The sequence below is a fragment of the Rana temporaria genome, chromosome 4 (assembly GCF_905171775.1).
Source record: "Rana temporaria chromosome 4, aRanTem1.1, whole genome shotgun sequence".
In the NCBI taxonomy this organism is placed as follows: Eukaryota; Metazoa; Chordata; class Amphibia; order Anura; family Ranidae; genus Rana; species Rana temporaria.
The window spans coordinates 334,829,989-334,848,684 of record NC_053492.1 but is presented as its reverse complement, the minus strand read 5'-3'; the positions used below and the strand labels follow the sequence as shown (position 1 = coordinate 334,848,684).

The 18,696-nt window shown below is 44.6% G+C and overlaps 1 protein-coding gene across 2 annotated transcripts in view; it reads right to left on the bottom strand.

The window, feature by feature from the left end:
- MTR (5-methyltetrahydrofolate-homocysteine methyltransferase) overlaps positions 1-18,696 on the bottom strand; it is a 1,155,773-nt gene that overhangs the window by 409,249 nt on the left and 727,828 nt on the right. For both annotated transcript variants that reach the window (XM_040350739.1, XM_040350741.1), the window contains one exon: positions 1,695-1,784. In XM_040350739.1, coding sequence (XP_040206673.1) covers positions 1,695-1,784 — 90 coding nt within the window. The remainder of the gene's footprint in view (positions 1-1,694; positions 1,785-18,696) is intronic.

The window sequence follows — 18,696 nt, the reverse complement described above, 5'->3', positions numbered from 1 at the left end:
ATTGATTGCATGTGATATTCAAATTTTCTGAGATTGTGGATTTAAGGTTTTCATGAGCTGCAAGCCATAATCATCACAATTAAAGTCTGACCTGAAATAGGAGTATCCGATTAATCACAACATTGTCCAGGTGGCCATTTGTTTAACATAATGTTTATAGTATATTATGGTTGTTCCTTAGCTATGTTAATTATATTCCTGTGCACAGTTTGTATTGTTAGGGTAATATGATCAGGAGGGGGTGGTGTCAACCTATTACAAGGGATGTTTACATTCCTTGTAATAGGAATCAAAAGTGACCCATTTTTTTTTATTTTTTTTAAACAGTGTACAATTAAAATCAATTAAAATAAAAAATAAATAAAAAATAAGCGCCCCATCCCGACGAGCTTGCGCGCAGAAATGAATGCATACATGAGTAGCGGCCGCATATGAAAGTGGTGTTCAAACCACACAAGTGAGGAATCGCCACAATCATTAGAACAGGAGCAATAATTCTAGCCCTATACCTCCTCTAACTCTAAAGTTGCAACCTATAGAATTTTTTAAACGTCGCCTATGGAGATTTTTAAGGGTAAAAGTTTGATGCCATTCCATGAGCGGGCGGAATTTTGAAGCCTGACATGTTGGGTATCATTTTACTCGGTGTAACATTATCTTATTAAAATACAAAGTGATTTTTTCCCCCAAAAAAGTGAATGTTTTCCCCAAAAAGTGCGCTTGTAAGACCGCTGTGCAAATATGGTTTGACAAAAAGTATTGCAATGACCGCCATTTTATGAGTGTTAGGTAGGTATATATATATATATATATATATATATATATATATATATATATATATATATATATACACACACACACAAACACGTAATTTTCTAGCAACATTAAACTTGTAAACACTGAAAAACAGGCTCAGTCCTTAAGTGGTGCCGTCAAACTCCAGGAAAGGTGTCCCCATGGACAAAGTCCCACATGAGGAAGTTGGACGGGTTACCACCAAATTGGTAGACATATTGTCTTAGGGACATGTTGTCCAGAGAAAAAATAAATAAAAAGCTGTTGATTTCAGGCTCTAATGTGTAAATTTTGTAAATCCTGGCTGTACTTGCACCTTGACATAATGATTTGTGAGTAGCAGTGCTAGATATCAGCATGTCAAGTAGTAGTATTTACCAATTGGTAGGGGAGATCCACATGATGGCTTCTCACACAGCCATGCTCCAGACACAATCCAAGATGTACCTTTTTTAACTTTATCTCATATTACCCCCAAAAATGGCATGCACGTTTGCCTGGGCTCTCCTATGCCCACATACATCCACTCAACTGTGTATCTGTTGTGTAAAAGGCCATTATGAGATTTGGAAAGGGATGTGGCATCAAAATCAGGTAATTGGCTTTTCCTTCAATCACACAGTTCTCTCTGCAGCACTAACTTGCACATCATACATTTTACAAATGGGATGCAACATGCAGGTTGTGTGGATTAGCTTTGTAGCATACCCACTCTCCACTATAAACAGCCCCTTACAGAACACTGTAAATACGTATAAACACTTGGTATCATATAGATAACTATTTATATAGACAAAGCAAATAAGCCTAAATAAATCAGTCAAAATAAATTTTTCACAGATTTCACATTTATCAGTCCTTTATAAACCTTTTTGTTAGACAAACCAGATAGAACTAACCTTGACAAGGGCATATTCCAGTCTCGCCTCCACAGTCAAATTTCTCCATTCATCACTCTGGGTGGTCTTTTTACCCCTTTTTCCTGTTGTCTACGAAAGATTAAAAAAAAACTTATTAAAATGAAATATAATTTTGTGTATTTACTGTAAAATATTTTTATGTGAGGGACACAGTCCGCCCTGCTACAAAGTTTGAGCATAAAGAAGCTGAAGGCTTGGTCTTTCCTTGTGGTTGATATCCTCTTGAACAAGAAGCCAGCCTTAGGAGTAGCTAACAGTCAAATGTTACATTAGGAAAACTAGGTTGTTGGCTTTAAAACCAGTAATGGACATGAAAATATCAGGAACCTCTTATTGGACAAGGTATGTGCTCCCACCCCCACTTAACTGATACAATTATTTAACATTTAGTACCAAAAATGTTTTTGCAGTACACTTCAGGCTGCTACCTTCAGATGTTTGGACATTTTTTCTGGTTGCTGGTGTCCTGTATTGCACTTCAAAATGTTGAGTTTGCAGGTACATCCAAATTCCTATTAACCACTTACCCCCCGGACCATATTGCTGCCCAAAAACCAGAGTACTTTTTGCGATTCGGGACTGCGTCGCTTTAACAGACAATTGCGCGGTCGTGCGATGTGGCTCCCAAACAAAATTGGCGTCCTTTTTTCTCCCACAAATAGAGCTTTCTTTTGGTGGTATTTGATCACCTCTGCGGTTTTTAGTTTGTGCGCTATAAACAAAAATAGAAAAATATTTTTTTTCGGTACTGCGACATTATGGCAGACACTTCGGACACTTTTGACACATTTTTGGGACCATTGGCATTTTTATAGCGATCAGTGCTATAAAAATGCATTGGATTACTATAAAAATGCCACTGGCAGTGAAGGGGTTAACACTAGGGGGCGGGGAAGGGGTTAAGTATGCCTTGGTGTGTTCTTACTGTGGGGGGGGGGGGTGGCCTCACTAGGGGAAACACTGATCCTCGGTTCATACATTGTATGAACCGAAGATCAGCATTTCCCCTGCTGACAGGACCGGGAGCTGTGTGTTTACACACACAGCTCCCGATCCCCGCTCTGTACCGAGCGATCACGTGTGCCCGGCGGCGATCGCGCACGCCGGGCACACGCACGGGAGTCGGGGGCGAGCGGGGGGCGCGCGCGCGCCTCCGGCGGCGCGCACCCCTAGTGGCGGCTGGGAGAGAGGACGTCATACTACGTGCTCTCGCCCAGCCGAGCCAACTTGTCGACGTATAACGGCTAAGTGGTTAACTTAAAAGTGGTTGTAAAGACTGAACATTTTTTTAGCTTAATACATTCTATGCTTTAAGATAAAAAGTCACCGGTGTGCAGCAGCCCCCCTCTCGATCCAGCAAAGTTGCATGAGAGATTTGGCTGTTCGGAACTCACCCTCCTCATTGGCTGAGACAGCAATGAAGTGCCATTGGCTCCTGCTGCTGTTAGCCAGTGAGCCAATGAGGGGAGAACAGGGGTGGGCCAGGCTGCAACTCCCTGTCTGAATGGACACGTGGAGCTGTGGCTCGGCTACACCCATAGCAAGTGGCTTGCCATGGGGGCACTCGGCAGAAGGGAGGGACCAGGAGAGCCCAAGCGGGACCCAAGAAGAGGACCGAGTGCAAAACCACTACACAGAGCAGGTACGCAACATGTTTTTTTTTATTTAAAAAATAAATACAAAATTAACACACAAGACTTAATTATCACTTTAAATAATACAGTACAGGGGCGGAGCTAGCCGGAGACAGGAATGGCCGCGCTGTAGCAGAGCTCCGGATCCAGCGGATACTTAGCGGGTAATAGCAGCTCATCCAGCGGGGTTTTCACCTCGCCAGCACAGCGATCTACCTCCCGGGGGACCGAGGAATCCGCTCTGGCCATGGTTCGACGCAAGAAAGAGGGGAACAGTCCTCTCAAACGTACAAAGTTCTTCTCTGTGGGGCATAAACAAGATGGCGCCGGCGCGTCCTCCACACCGCTCCACAGAAACCCCCAGGACTCGTACCAAGCAGGGAAAACAACAAAACGGAGAAGCCCAACTAGGAGCCTAAACTCTCCTCCAGCTACCCCGACTTCTGGCAGCCTGGAAAAGGTGAGATTTCGGCTGGATGCAGCGGATGCCATCCATGAGGTGAGCACACATGCAGAATCAGGGGATGACACTAGGGAGCTGCCTGACTCCATAGACATGTTTCCCACTAACAATAAGCCTGTGCTAGATACTGTGCTGAAAGAAATGCTGGTGTCCCTCAGAAGCTCCCTTCACTCGGACATGGTCTCATGTGTGCACAGATTTAGCTCCGATTTGAAGCATGTAGCTGACAGGGTCTCACACGTGGAGACCAAGATGGGAGAATATGCATCCACTATTAATGCTTTGGTAGATGCGAACGAGAACACTGAGGATGCTATTGAATCTCTGAAGGCCAAAATAGCAGAAATGGAGGATAGGTCAAGGAGGAACAATGTCAAAATAAGGGGGATTCCTGAAGCCATTAAGCAGCAGGGACTATGTGAATATGTGACTCAGCTGTTCACTGCAACACTGCCTGACATGTCCAAACTGGACTTTACTGTGGACAGGCTCCACAGGCTTCCCAAACCCTCTTATCTCTCCGATAACGTTCCTAGAGATGTGATCCTCAGGCTTCATTTTTACCACACCAAAGAGAGGCTCATGGCGGTTTCGGGCCAAAAAGAGGTGCTGCCAACACAGTATGCTAACCTCCAATTCTATGCTGATCTCTTGCAGCATACGCTGCAGAAATGCAGGAACCTTGCTACAATAACAAAAGCCCTCAGAAATCACAACTTGACCTACAAATGGGGCTTGCCAACAAAGCTGATGGTTACAAAAGACGAGAGAGAATATGTGATGGAATCCCTGGAGAAAGGACTGGCCATGCTCCAAGCCTGGGGAATAGTCCCAGATCTGCAACCACCTTCACAACGGCTGAATGACAAGGGGGGCCATGACCAGGAGTGGCGTATAGTTGAACACAGAAATGCTCGCTCTCACAACTGATCCGGATTGAGCTGGACTGAGCAAAATTTTCCGCTGAAGAGAGGTTTTCTGCTAACTTCTCTTTCCACAGCTCCAACTTTTCCCTTTTACCCCCGTTTTACCTTCTGAGTGACCAAGTGTCACACTCTTTGCACTACTACTTTGGCCTCGGCCACTGCTGTTTTGTTTTGTTATGTTTTTTATCCCTAGACGGTTCTTTTTTGCCCTGCTGGTCGAACTTGCCGTGATACTCACCAATCTCAAACTACTTGACGCTGATTTACCTCTGCCACCTATGAAGTCGTCCCGCACCTCCGCACCCATGGACCCAAGGATGCAGTCTCCACGCTATGTAAGTGACTTACTACATTTCCACTATGTTGAGCACTCATAACACGAACTGTCATGGCGGTGAACTTTCTTACCCTGAACACCAAAGGCCTTAACCACCCGGCCAAGAGGAGGTCTCTTTGGAAGGACGCTCTGCAGAATAATTGCGATGTTTTGTGTTCAGGAAACGCACGTCAACCTTCACGCACATCCCAAATGCACACATCCGAAATTTCCTCACATATTTCTGGCAAATGCAGAAGTTAAAAAGAGAGGGGTGATGGTGGCGATGAGAGACTCTGTGGCTTTTCGTCTCCACGACACCATCTCTGATCCACAGGGGCGCTACCTCATCCTGGTGTGTGAAATTAACTCCACCACGTACACAGTGGCTAATGTTTATGCCCCAAACGTCAGGCAATTCAGCTTTTTTCGTAAGATAATGAAGAAAGTGAGAGCAGTACAGAAAGGATTATTAATACTGTGTGGCGACTTCAACATTACCACAGATCCATCGGTGGACTTGACATTCTCTCCTAAGAGACTTCCACCCTCTTTGAAAGATACATTATGGTCTCACAAACTATTTGATGCATGGAGGTGCTTAAATGCAAATGAGAGATTTTACGTTTTTTTTTTCCTCTGCACACGGTTCTTATAGTAGAATTGATATGTTTTTGGTTGATAAGCTACTGTTGTTCAAATGTAAGGCAGCCAAGATCAATAGTATCACCTGGTCGCACCATGCCTCAGTGAGCTTGACTGTGGGGGATCTATCCTCACATAGTCCCACTTTTTTATGGAGAGCCAACCCAGTCTTGCTGCGGAATGGGCCGTCCAGATCGTACATTGAGCAGAGACTGGTGGAGTTCTTTGATTTAAACCAGGGATCAGTGGAAGACTCGTTTGTATTGTGGAACACCCATAAGGCATTTGTGAGGGGTGTTATGATACAACAAGGGGCGAGACTTAAGAGGGAAAGGCAGCAGCAGACTATGCAACTTATCTCCCAAATAGACACTTTAGACAGACAAAATATGACTCAACCCTCCCACTACTTAACTAATCTAATATCCCATTTACGTACGAAGCTTAGACTTAAATTCCTTGAGGACTTTGAGAAGGCCTCCAGGAGGCTGAAACTCTCCTACTACACGAGTGGTAACAAAGCTGGGAAACTGTTGGCCAGCAAACTGAAGGGACACAGAGTCAAAGCCCAAATCCCCCACATAATACAACCCCATACTTTGACCAAACAGACACACCCCCAGGCAATAGCTGATGCATTGAGTCAGTACTATAGTTCACTATACAATCTTAAGGAAGACCAGTCCACCCCTCAACCCACGGATAGCACCATAAGTGCTTTCCTTGAAAAGATTGACCTCCCTAGGCTCACACAGGACCAACTCATACTCCTTAATTCACCCTTTACAGACCTTGAGGTCAAAGAGGTCATGAAATCTCTTCCACTCAATAAATCACCGGGTCCCGACGGTTACACTGGGGAATACTATAGAGCGTTTCAGGACATTCTTTGCCCACATGTGACCAGGGTTTTTGGTGCTGCTGCTGCGTCTTCCTCATTTCCCCCAGAGATGCTTAAGGCTACAATTATAGCCCTGCCAAAGCCGGGGAAACCTCCGGATGTCCCACAGAACTTTAGACTGATATCACTTTTAAATACTGATGTAAAGATGTATGCCAAGCTTTTAGCTACTAGACTGATGACCATTCTTCCAGATATTGTGGATGCAGATCAGACGGGGTTTACCAGAGGTAGACAGACGGCTGACGCCACTAGGCGATTGGTTAACCTGACACATGTCGCTAAACGTAGGGGGAACGCCTTCTCTGCTCCTCTCTTTGGATGCAGAGAAGGCGTTCGACAGGATCCACTGGGGATTTCTGGCCAAGGTTCTACAGAAGTTTGGCTTTCAGGGCTGGGTGTTCTCAGCCATTATGGCAATGTACACGCGACCATCAGCCTAGGTATATGTAGCGGGCGCACTTTCTACCCCATTTCAAATAACAAATGGCACACACCAGGGGTGCCCCCTATCCCCACTAATTTTCAATCTGATGATGGAACCACTGGCTGCCCAAATAAGATCACACCCCCGAATTACTGGGCTAGTGGTAGGCCCAAAAAAGCATGTCATAAGCCTATTCGCTGACGACATTATTCTAATCTTATCTGAGGTGCGGGAATCTTTGGCCACTGTTCAAACGGTACTACAGACCTTTTCTACAGTTTCATATTATAAGGTGAACAAAGCAAAATCCCATGTGCTGAACATGGGTGTGAGCACTGGGGTGAAAGTAGCTTTGCAGAACAAATTCCCTTATGTATGGAAGGAAGATGGCATAACCTACCTGGGTATAACGCCGACCCCTACCACAGAAAAATTAGTGTCTGCTAACTACACTCCCTTTCTAAATTCCCTGAAATCCAGGCTTAAGAACCTAGCGGTGGCGGAGTTGTCTTGGCTGGGGAGACTGGCGGCCTTTAAGATGTTAATTTTGCCTCAACTTTTATATATATTTAGGACCTTACCTATCCCTCTGCCCAATATTTACTTTAAATCTATACAATCTATTGTGAACAACTTTGTGGCAGGGTAAGAGATCAAGGTGTGCTTTTAGTAGGATAATTACGAGTAGAACAGCAGGGGGAGTGGGCCACGTCCACTTACAGGACTACTATTTCGCATCTATCCTATCCCAACTAGCCCACTGGTTCAACCCTGACTCCAAAGTATTGTGGAAAGACTTAGAACAGAGGCAAATCCTGAGAGGAAGTCTCAGAGACTTCTTGATGTCAGCCCCCCTTAACAGGTCCTTAAACAAAAGTTACACACCCCCTATACTGGTGTCACTGAGGGCTTGGACCCACTTATGTACAGCATGTGGTTGGGTGGGACCCACAGAGTCGCTCAAACTTCCCATTACTGCACTTCACAACCTAATCCCAGATATCAATCTTGATACCTGGAGAGAGCAGGGTATAATTAACTTAGAGGGCATACTGATAGATTACAATATGATGTAATTTGAAGCTTTGAAACAAAAATTCAGCCTTCCAACTAATGAACAGTTCAAATATATCCAGGTATCCCAACTAATTAAGAAGAATCCCTTGATTCTCACTCACCTCCCGGTCAAGATAAGGTTCTTTCAACAACCGACTATTAGACCCACAGGTATAACGGTTATATATGATGGCTTACAGGAGAAAAATGTAATGATCAAAACCCAAAATATTATAGCATGGGAACGCGAATTTGGGATGGAGTACTCAATCCACTCCTGGGAAAAATCAATAAAGATGCCGGTGACATGCACCAGGAGCACTAATCTCCTGGAAATGCATCAAAAACGACTTCTCCGTTGGTACCTTACTCCCCACAGGTTGGCTAAACTGTTTCCGAATACCTCTGCAAATTGCTGGAGACTGTGTGGGGGGAGGGGCACGCTCTTCTATATAATGTGGGAATGCCCAAATATTAGGCAACTGTGGTCACAGGTAGAGGGAGTATTGACTGGGATCCTAGGAGTTAGAGTCCCACTGTACCCTGCTATGGCTATACTGTCCATTGGCATAGAAGGATTTCCCATCTCCCAAGTAACAGTAGTATTACATATTCTTTTAGCCACACGCCTTGTAATCCTCAGACATTGGAAAAACATTGCTCCTCCAACACTAGCAGAAATTTTGAACACGGTCCAAACGCATAGCACGTACAAAATCTTACACGCGTCAGCATTAGGGAAGTATGAAAAGGTGTCAAAACTATAGGCTGCATGGAAAAAATGGAAACTTGATAAACATTATGGGTATCCTAACTTTGGAGTGTCGGGTGGTCTAGACTAGTTAGGGCAATTGATTTGATTTAATGGTTAATGTTAATGGGCAGGGGTTAAACTGCCCTGTTTATTTTATTTTGTTCATATTTCTCGGATATCTTAACTTCCTCACCCTCCTCACACATTCCTTGTCTCCAAGTAAATACATTGGGGGAGGAGAATCCTGTGTATTGCGGGCAGGGTTTTGAGTTATGTCTTCTATGGCTGGGGCTGGCTACCGCGACCAAAGAGAGGGATCGCAAGGGGCTGGCTATAGGTATTGCCCTGAAACGGATACACTGGATTTCATAGACGATCTTGAGAGACACTCCGTTCTGTGATGTTATGCTACACCAATGACTGCATTAATATCTAGAACCAACTCAACTCATGTCAATGGAATGTGCTTCCTCTTTATCTGTCTGAAAGTATGGTCTGTATGTTCTGCTCTACTTGTTTTGTTTCTTTTGTTTTCCACTTGATAACCCAATAAAAACTATTGAAACTAAATAATACAGTACAATGCACAAGTGTTAATTATCATGCCGCATACACACAACCGTTTTTCATTATGTGAATTATTATTATTATTATTTTTTTTTTATGTCATTAAAAACGATTGTGTGTAGGCTCCAGAGCATTTTTCATGATGTGAAAAATAAGCATTAAATTAAGACATGCTCTATTTTTTCGTGTTGTTTTTAACGTTGTCATTTTTCACTTCATAAAATATGGTCGTGTGTAGGCAAGCGTTCGTAATGGAGATAGCACATTAGTCACGCTGTAACAGACTGAAAAGCACAAAGACTAAAAAGCGTGAATCGTCTCTCACCAAACTTTTACTAACACAAAACCAGCAAAAGCAGCCCCAAGGGTGGCACCATCCGAACAGAACTTCCCCTTTATAGTGCCCTTGTACGTGTTGTACGTCACCACGCTTTACTCAAGCATTTATTTTTTTACGATCGTGCAAGGCAGGCTTAACAAAAAACGGGTTGAAAAAAACGTTTTTTCTAGATAATGGTTGTGTGTACGCGGCATCAGACCATAGGAGGTCCCCAAGCAGGAAAATAAAGGGGTGGGCAACAAAACAGCCAAAACTGAAGCAACAGGCTCACAGGGAAAACAAGAAAGGTCAAAGGTTCCAAACAGATGACAGCAGAAGCACTGTGTAGCCAAAGCACGTATCAGCAAAGGCTCAAACGGTTTACTTTAACAAAAATGGTTTTGAAATTGTGAACCGAAAAACGGGCAGTGGGTCTGAAGACGTTGAGAAGGACCAATGCTGTATTCTGAAGGGCAGCGATGATCAACCCTGTCCTCAGGGCCCACTAATAGGCCAGATTGTATGTATTACCTTGGGGAGATGCGGACTAGAATACTGCAATCACTGAGCAGGACATTATATCACCTGTGATCCATTTCAGTTATCTTGCAAACCTGGCCAGTTAGTGGGCCCTGAGGACAGGATTGTTAACCACACTCTGGTAGGGGGGACCCCCCCCCCCCCGTGAGGAATGGAAGAGGGGACAGTTGGGAAGGGAATACATGGCATAGCCATAGATAACAGCCCTGACCCCACCCATAAGGCTAATTGTAAGTGTTTGATAAGCTTTCAAGACCGAACACATTCCAAAATAAGGTGACACCATAACCCCCACGGAAGCAAGCAAAACTGGTTCCCTGGATACATTGCCATCATGTAGCATAAGAAGAGATTGGGCCTACTCAGCACAGATTGAGGGACATGGAGGGTGAGAGGCCCCAGATTATTTGGGATTTCCTTGAAAGAGTGGCATGCCTGCCCTTTCTGACTCTGAGGTGTCACTTTTGGAGGCACCGATCACGGTGGAAGAAGTGACTTCCGACATTAAACAACTTAAACCAGGTAAGAGCCCGGGTCCGGATGGATTTTCATCCATCTATTATAAATCATTTGTCCGGGTCCTGGCGAACCCTCTCCGAGCAGCTTTGGACTGTCGGAACATAGGATGGTCCCCCCTGACTTTTTATCGGCGCACATCACGGTCATTCATAAGGACGGCAAAGACCCCACAGACTGTGCCAGTTACCGCCCTATTTTATTGCTAAACCTAGATGCTAAGATTCACGCAAAGATCCTGGCCTCTAGGTTATCCCCCCTACTCTCAGACTTGATTGGCCCCGACCAGGTGGGTTTTATGCCTGGTCGCAAAGCCAGAGATAATGTAATCAAGGCACTGCTCCTGACCCGGGCTGCACATATGGGGGGCGTGGAGGGCCGTCTCCTGTCCACAGACGCGGAGAAGGCCTTTGACCGTGTGGCATGGGATTTTATGGTGGCAGTATGGGCTAAAGTGGGCTTGGGCATTATTGTTGGCTGGTGCAGATGATGCAAAGAATAATCAGACATATATGGATGGCTGTAGTTTACTTGGATTCATTTGTATTGAAGAGACATACAGCAGAGAACATGGTGCTCATGTTAGCACACGAGATATAGAACAACAACAACCATAGATAACAGGAAAAACGCAGTAACAGATAGTTAACACAAAGAACATTATGATAGAGTATCTGTGTATAGTGACATCTAGTGGTCATACTCCTAATACACAGGGAAATAAACCAAGCAATGTATAACATAGCATGAAACAATGTTCAGTCTCCAACACCCCTTCTCATTGTGAAGTGCTTAATTAGACAAACCGATTCGTCTTGTTAGATCCATATGTCTCTTTGCAGGCAAAGGCTTAGTAAGGATGTCTGCTAACATTTCCTCAGTGGGACAGTATTGTAGGTCCATCTGTCCTTGCTCTTGTAAGTCTCTTAAGAAGTGATATCTCACGTCTATGTGTTTGGTTCTCGGGTTTATCCGCTCTGTCTGTGCGAGTGCTATACATCCTTGATTGTCCTCAGATTGGCGTGGACTCTTTCTGGATCTGATCTAGATCTTCCAGCAATTGTCTCAACCAGATTACCTCTTGCCCTGATTGTGATGCAGCCACGTATTCTGCTTCGGTGGAGGACAGTGTCACTGTGGACTGTTTTCTGGTGGTCCAGCTGATCAGACCGTCTTTAAATAGAAACAGGTGTCCACTGGTGGATTTCCGATCACTGGGGTCACCTGCCCAGTCTGCATCCACATATCCAGTCAGACCACTCTTCCCTGTTGATGAAAATTTCAGTTTAAAGTCTATTGTTCCCTTCAAATAGCGTATGATCCTTTTTGCTGCGTTCCAGTCCATCTGGGTTGGCTGGGATACTTTTCTGCATAAAAATCCCACTGCTGTAGCTATGTCAGGCCTTGCCACTGTGGCAATGTATAGTAACTTCCCCATTGCCCTTCTGAATTGTGAGTCATTTTGCAAGGGGTTAATTGAGTTGTTTAATTCTTTAAGATAATTTGTCTCCATAGGCGAGTTGACTGGTTTGGCATCATTGAGCCCAAAAGTTTCAATTACTTCCTGTATTTTGTGACTCTGGTTAATAAGAAAACTACCATCTTCTTCTCTTTCTATCTGCATGCCTAGGAAGTGTTTGACATCACCCAGATCTTTTGTTTCAAAGTCCATGTTTAAGACCTCCAGCAGTCTGGAACAATCCCCTTCTTGCTTATAACATACTAACAGATCATCTACATAAATGAGTACAAAGATCCACCTACCATTTAGTTTCTTGGTGTATAGGCAGGGATCGGCCTTGCTCCTCTGAAAGGATTCTCTCAAAAGCGCCTCATTAATCTTCATGTTCCATGCTCTGGCTGCTTGCTTGAGCCCGTAGATCCCCTTCTTAAGTTTACACACCTGTTCTGGCTTTTGTGGGTCTACAAAGCCCTCTGGTTGCTCCATGTAGATGTCTTCTGTTAAGTCACTGTGTAGGAAAGCGGTTTTTACATCAAAGTGCTTTACTAGCATTTGTTTTGTAGTTGCAACTGAGTAGAGCTCTGATTGTGGTATGTTTGACGACTGGGGCAAATGTCTCATCGTAGTCTTCTCCATATTTTTGGGAGTATCCTTTGGCTACGAGTCTCGCTTTATATCTCTCAACTGTGCCATCAGTGTTGTACTTGACCTTGAAAGTCCATTCACACCCAATTGCCCTCTTTTTGGCCGGCAGTTGCGTTAGTACCCAAGCCTGCGTGTCCTGTAGTGAGATGATTTCATCCTCAGCTGCCTTTATCCATCTCTTGGCTTCCCTCTCTGGGAGTTGTGTTATGTCTTTCCAACAAGTGGGTTCTCTTACGCAGGATGTTTCTATTTTGTACGAGAGTCTGTTGGGGGGTTTACCTCTGTTTTCCCTCATTGAGCGTCTTGGTTCAGCGTCATTGGCTGGTTCAGTTTGTTCCAGTCTTTTCTGTGACACAGTATCACTTTCGGGGGTTCGTTCCATAGGAAAGAAAACCTGCTCAGCGTTATTTGGTTCTTCTGCTCTTGGCATGGCTGGCTCCGTTACTTCATTTCTCGGGTCCTCGATAAATGTTACGCTGCTGCTGATTGTCACTTTATCGGTCTTCGGGTCTATGATTCTGTATCCTTTGGTGTTGTCGGCATAACCAACAAAGACACCTTCAATTGCTCGATTCTGGAGCTTGCTGCGCTTTTCTCCCGGAATGTAAGCAAAAGCTTTGCTTCCAAATACCTTGAGGTGTCCTATGCTTGGTTTTCGACTGTGCCATAGCTCGTATGGAGTTTTGGTTGTTGCCTTGGAGTGTAATCTGTTTTGTAAGTAGGTGGCCGTTTGTGCTGCTTCTCCCCAATATTTTTCAGGGAGTCCAGAATCAGTCAACATGCATCTGATCATTTCAGTCAGGGATCTGTTTTTCCTCTCTGCTACCCCGTTCTGCTCTGGAGTATATGGGACAGTCTTTTGATGTTCTATTCCTAGTTCCCTGAGTGTATTCTCAACTTGAAACCCGGTGTACTCCCCACCATTATCACTTCTGAGTACTAATGGTTTTCTGTGAAATGTATTGCTTACTTTGGTAACATAGTCCTTCAGCTTGTCGAATACTTCTGACTTATTCTTCATTAGGTATGTCACTGTGAACCTTGAGTAGTCGTCTATAAAAGTTAATATGTATTTATTTCCTCCTGGGGTGGTTGTTCTCATAGGCCCGCATACATCTGCGTGTATTAGGTCGATCGGTCTTGTTGCTCTGCTTTCACTTGCCTTTGGTGGGGTTACTCTGGTGGCTTTGGCCTTGATGCAGCATTCACACCTTAGCGTGTTTGGGCAGCCTGTTAACTTGAAGCCTTTCGTTAAATCCCGTCTGGCCAGCTCCTGTATGCTGTCAGGGTGCCTGTGGCCCAGACGTCTGTGCCATAAATGAATACAGTTCTTGTGTTTGTGTGTGCAGAGCTTTGTTTCTTGCTCAACAACATCAAGTTCATAAAGGTGCTTGCCCGCTTTAGCTGTTGCTATCACTATTTCCCCATCTTGGATAGTGCATTGGTCACCTTTAAACGTTGTGGTTAATCCTTTGCTTGCCAGTCGCCTGACTGATATAAGGCCGCCATTGAGTCCGGGAACATACAATACATCCGTCATTGGTATTTTTAACACTTGTCCATCCTCATTTTTACAAGTGACTATTCCATGTCCTGTTCCTTCAGCAGTTGTGCAACTCCCGTCTGCAAGATATATGGCTTCTTTCTTGTCTGGATTGAGCTCTACAAAGAATTCTCTGTCGTTAGTCATGTGACTTGTTGCTCCAGAATCTATATACCATTTATGGTTGGTGACGGCATCTGTCACTTTAAAAGTTCCGTGCCACGCTGCTTGGTCGTTGTTTTTCATCATGGTTATGAGTGCCTGATTGGGATCTTTTTCCCTCTGCTCATTCCTCTACAATGGACAGTCGCGCTTGAAATGCCCAGCCCTGTTACACCGGAAACATAGTTTGGCCTTCCAGTTTGGCATCTTAGTGTCTGTTGCTTTAAGTGCTGCTCCTGTATCGCTCTCTTGCCTGTGAGAAGTTTGCTCCTTTCTGCGCTTGTATTCATCTGAAAGTTGAGATTTCACTAACTGTAATGTGAGTTCTGCTTCAGATCTTGTCTCTAATGCATTAATCAGAGGGTTGTATGACTCTGGCAGGCTGCATAAAAGTATTGCTGTCACATGGTTATCTTTGATCTCCTCTCCGAGGTCCCTGAGTTGTGTAACAATCTCCAGCACGCTTCTTATATGTTCTTGCATATCCCCTTTTGGAGTCAGTTTGGACTGGTACAGCTTCCTTAGTAAATATAACTTGTTGTTTAAGCTAGAGCTCTCATGTAATCTACGGAGTGCATTCCACATACCTTTGGCAGTATCTTCCCCTTTTATGTGGATAAGCTGTTCATCTTCTACCAGTAGGGCTATTGTGGCTCTTGCCTGTCTGTTTTTCTTATCCCACTCCTGGTTGTCTACATCCGGCCTGTCTGTGGTGAGGACATCCCATGTGTCATCTTTGCTCAGCAACATCTCCATCTTGAACTTCCACATCTGGTAGTTGTCACTATTTAGCTTAGTGATCCCCAGTTTAAGATCCCCGCTGCTAGCCATGATTAATGTACCTTGCTCGTATTCCAAGCGCCTAGATACCTCAGAGCAGATTTCCTCCGCAGCTTGATCAAAGATGGTGTGCAGGTGAAGACTAGGCCTCTGTTCCGGCTGTCTGATGATTCACGTTGTCTGTGCCCATAACCTTTGTTGGCTGGTGCAGATGATGCAAAGAATAATCAGACATATATGGATGGCTGTAGTTTACTTGGATTCATTTGTATTGAAGAGACATACAGCAGAGAGCATGGTGCTCATGTTAGCACACGAGATATAGAACAACAACAACCATAGATAACAGGAAAAATGCAGTAACAGATAGTTAACACAAAGAACATTATGATAGAGTATCTGTGTATAGTGACATCTAGTGGTCATACTCCTAATACACAGGGAAATAAACCAAGCAATGTATAACATAGCATGAAACAATGTTCAGTCTCCAACAATTATATCAATGTCCAACAGTGAAGATAAAGATCAACGGGACCCTCTCAGACAAGGTCCTCATAAAAAAACGGTACAAGACATGGGGTGCCCGCTGTCCCCCCTGTTGTTCATACTTTGCCTGGAGCCCTTTATCAGATTGGTCAGAGCCAATGCGGACATCCGGGGGTTCAGAGTCCTGGGTAGAGAATACAAGGTGGCCGCCTATGCGAACCCTTTGACGTCTCTGCCTGTTCTGATGAAGGAGTTTGCTATATATGGTTATGTCTCCAACCTTAAGATCAATTACTCGAAGTCGGAAGCCTTGAGTGTCTCCCTACCTGATAGATTGCTAAACCAAGTTAAATTGACTTCCTCTTTTAGATGGCAATCTAAAGCCCTGAAGTATCTGGGGGTTTGGATCACTCCCAGACTGATAGATACCTATGGACATAACTTCCCCAGGTTTCTCAAAAGTGTTAAGACTGACTTCGAGAGATGGCAGCCGGGATTGTTCTCCTGGTTTGGACGCGCCACCATCATTAAGATGGTAACTCTCCCTCGGGTACTGTACCCGTTTCATGCCCCAAAATCCCTGTGTCTTTTTTTGCCTCACTGAAAACCCTTCTCTTGAAGTTTCTCTGCAACTCCCCGAGGCCCAGGATTAGATGTTCCCTATTGATGAAGCCCAAAGAGAGGGGGCACATGGGTATCCCAGATTTTGTCTCCTACTACCAGGCCTCACACCTGACTAGGATCATCGATTGGCATTGCCATGGAACAGCAAAGGATTGGGTGACCCTGCAGGCGGATTTGAGCCCACTACCACTTAGGTACTCCCCCTGGGTTCCATGGGGAAGCTGCCTGAGTGGTCTTAGAGATCACCCTATTACGGGATGCACGCTTGAAATCTTTCATAAGCTGACTAGGACCCTAGACATTTCCTCTCAACCTAGCACATTGACGCCCTTGGTAGACAACCCTGACTTTGTCCCGGGACTGGGTAACCCTCACTTCCGTGTCTCAGACAGCTTGAAGCCCCTCTTAGCAGGGAACTGCTTTAGTAAGGGAGTGTTGAAGGACTGGGTGACTTAAGAGGGAGACAAGTACCCCTCACTTGCCTTTCTGGGCATACTTACAATTTGAGCAGTTATCTGGGAGGGCCAAGAGTTAAAAGCAAATTTCAAAGGCCCCTTACAGCACTGGAGTCGGTTTGTCACAAAGGTACACCCTGCACAAAAACCACCTCCTTGACCTATGCATGGCTACAGGACCTGAAACACAAGGCTACCGATGAGCTCAGGGCACAATGGTCGGGGGAGTTGCAAGTGGAGATCACAACCAAACTCATAAATGACTCATAAATGTTCCATAAGCACGAAGATGCAAGAAATGTCCTATAAAATTATGACTCACTGGTACAACACCCCGGCCAAGATGCATGGATGGAACTCTCAGATTTCAGACTCCTGCTGGAGGTATGAAACAGAGAGAGAGGGACATTGGTACACATTTGGTGGCAGTGCCCACAAATAGCGCTTTTCTGGGAAAAAGTTATTGCTCTAATTAAGCAGATAACGGAAACCAAAATTGATCTAAACGCAGCTGCATGCTTGCTACACATCACTACTGTCTCATTGAAGAGATACAAAAACTCTTTGACAAGACACCTCCTGAACGCGGCAACATCCCCGATTCCGCTTTACTGGAAGTCACAAAGAGTTCCGTCCATTGCTGAATGGCTGAGGAAGGTTTCTGATACCTATACCATGGAGGATACTTTAGCTCAGGCTACTGACAATGTCAAAAAAATTCCACGAGATCTGGCAGCCATGGCTACTCTTTAGGTACTCGACTACTTACACGGACTACGTGTGTTCGGGAGGATCTGGGTCGTCTTTGATGCTCAATGTCCTCTCACTTGGATGGCTCTGGGCTTACTTACAGTATATTGGCTACTACCGTTTCTTTCTGTTTCTACTCTCTTCTCTTCCATTCTCTTGCTCTTTTTCCTATTGTGCAGTCGGCATTGTGTTGCTTACCATGTTCATTTTGCAGATGGATTACTTTGCTTGGTGTCGCTGGAAGCTGAGTTAACTGCCTAATGTTTTTTTTTTTTTTTCTCTGTATCAGAGCTCAGATGAGATATTGAAACTCTCTAGGCCTAGCTACTGATGTTATTTAGTTCAGGTATTATAGAAGGACTGGTTTACTCGAAGCTTTCTATAATTGCCTGTGTTTTTTTTTTACCATAAAGATTTTATTGAGAAAAAAAAAACAGTAACAGAAATCACAATAATATCGACAGATATAACAGGCCCTCACAAAAGAATCCATAACAAAATGTTCACAGTAGGGATAAGGGTACGAAGCTAGTGTGCAAGGTACATATCAGAGAACAGACACATACTCCGCATAAGCCATCTCCTCTGTATATACTTCCTAACGGAGATGTATGGTAGCGTGGTCTAGAAGTAACATCAGCTCGTTCTTATTCAGGGGCCTCTATGTCCTCCTAGAAACAACCACCAGCCCAGATCCCTTGTCTGTCTAGCTAGGTCCCACAATCACAACTAGGATCCTCTTGATGTAAAAGGGATGATCAAGGGGGCCATCTCAGGACCACCCCGCCCACCCCTGCCGTCCAACCTTAAGAACTATAAGAAAGAGAAGAGAGAGAAAGAAAAAAAAAAGAGGGGTGGGGGAGAACAGGGGGACCCAAGATGAGGGAGGAGGGGGGAGCATTATTTCTCAAAAAGAAACACTTGAGGAGGTAGGTGGAAAGGCCCAATACCCCCGCCGTCTACATCACAGTGAAAGTGCCTTAGCCTGGCAGTGTCAGTCAGGCGTA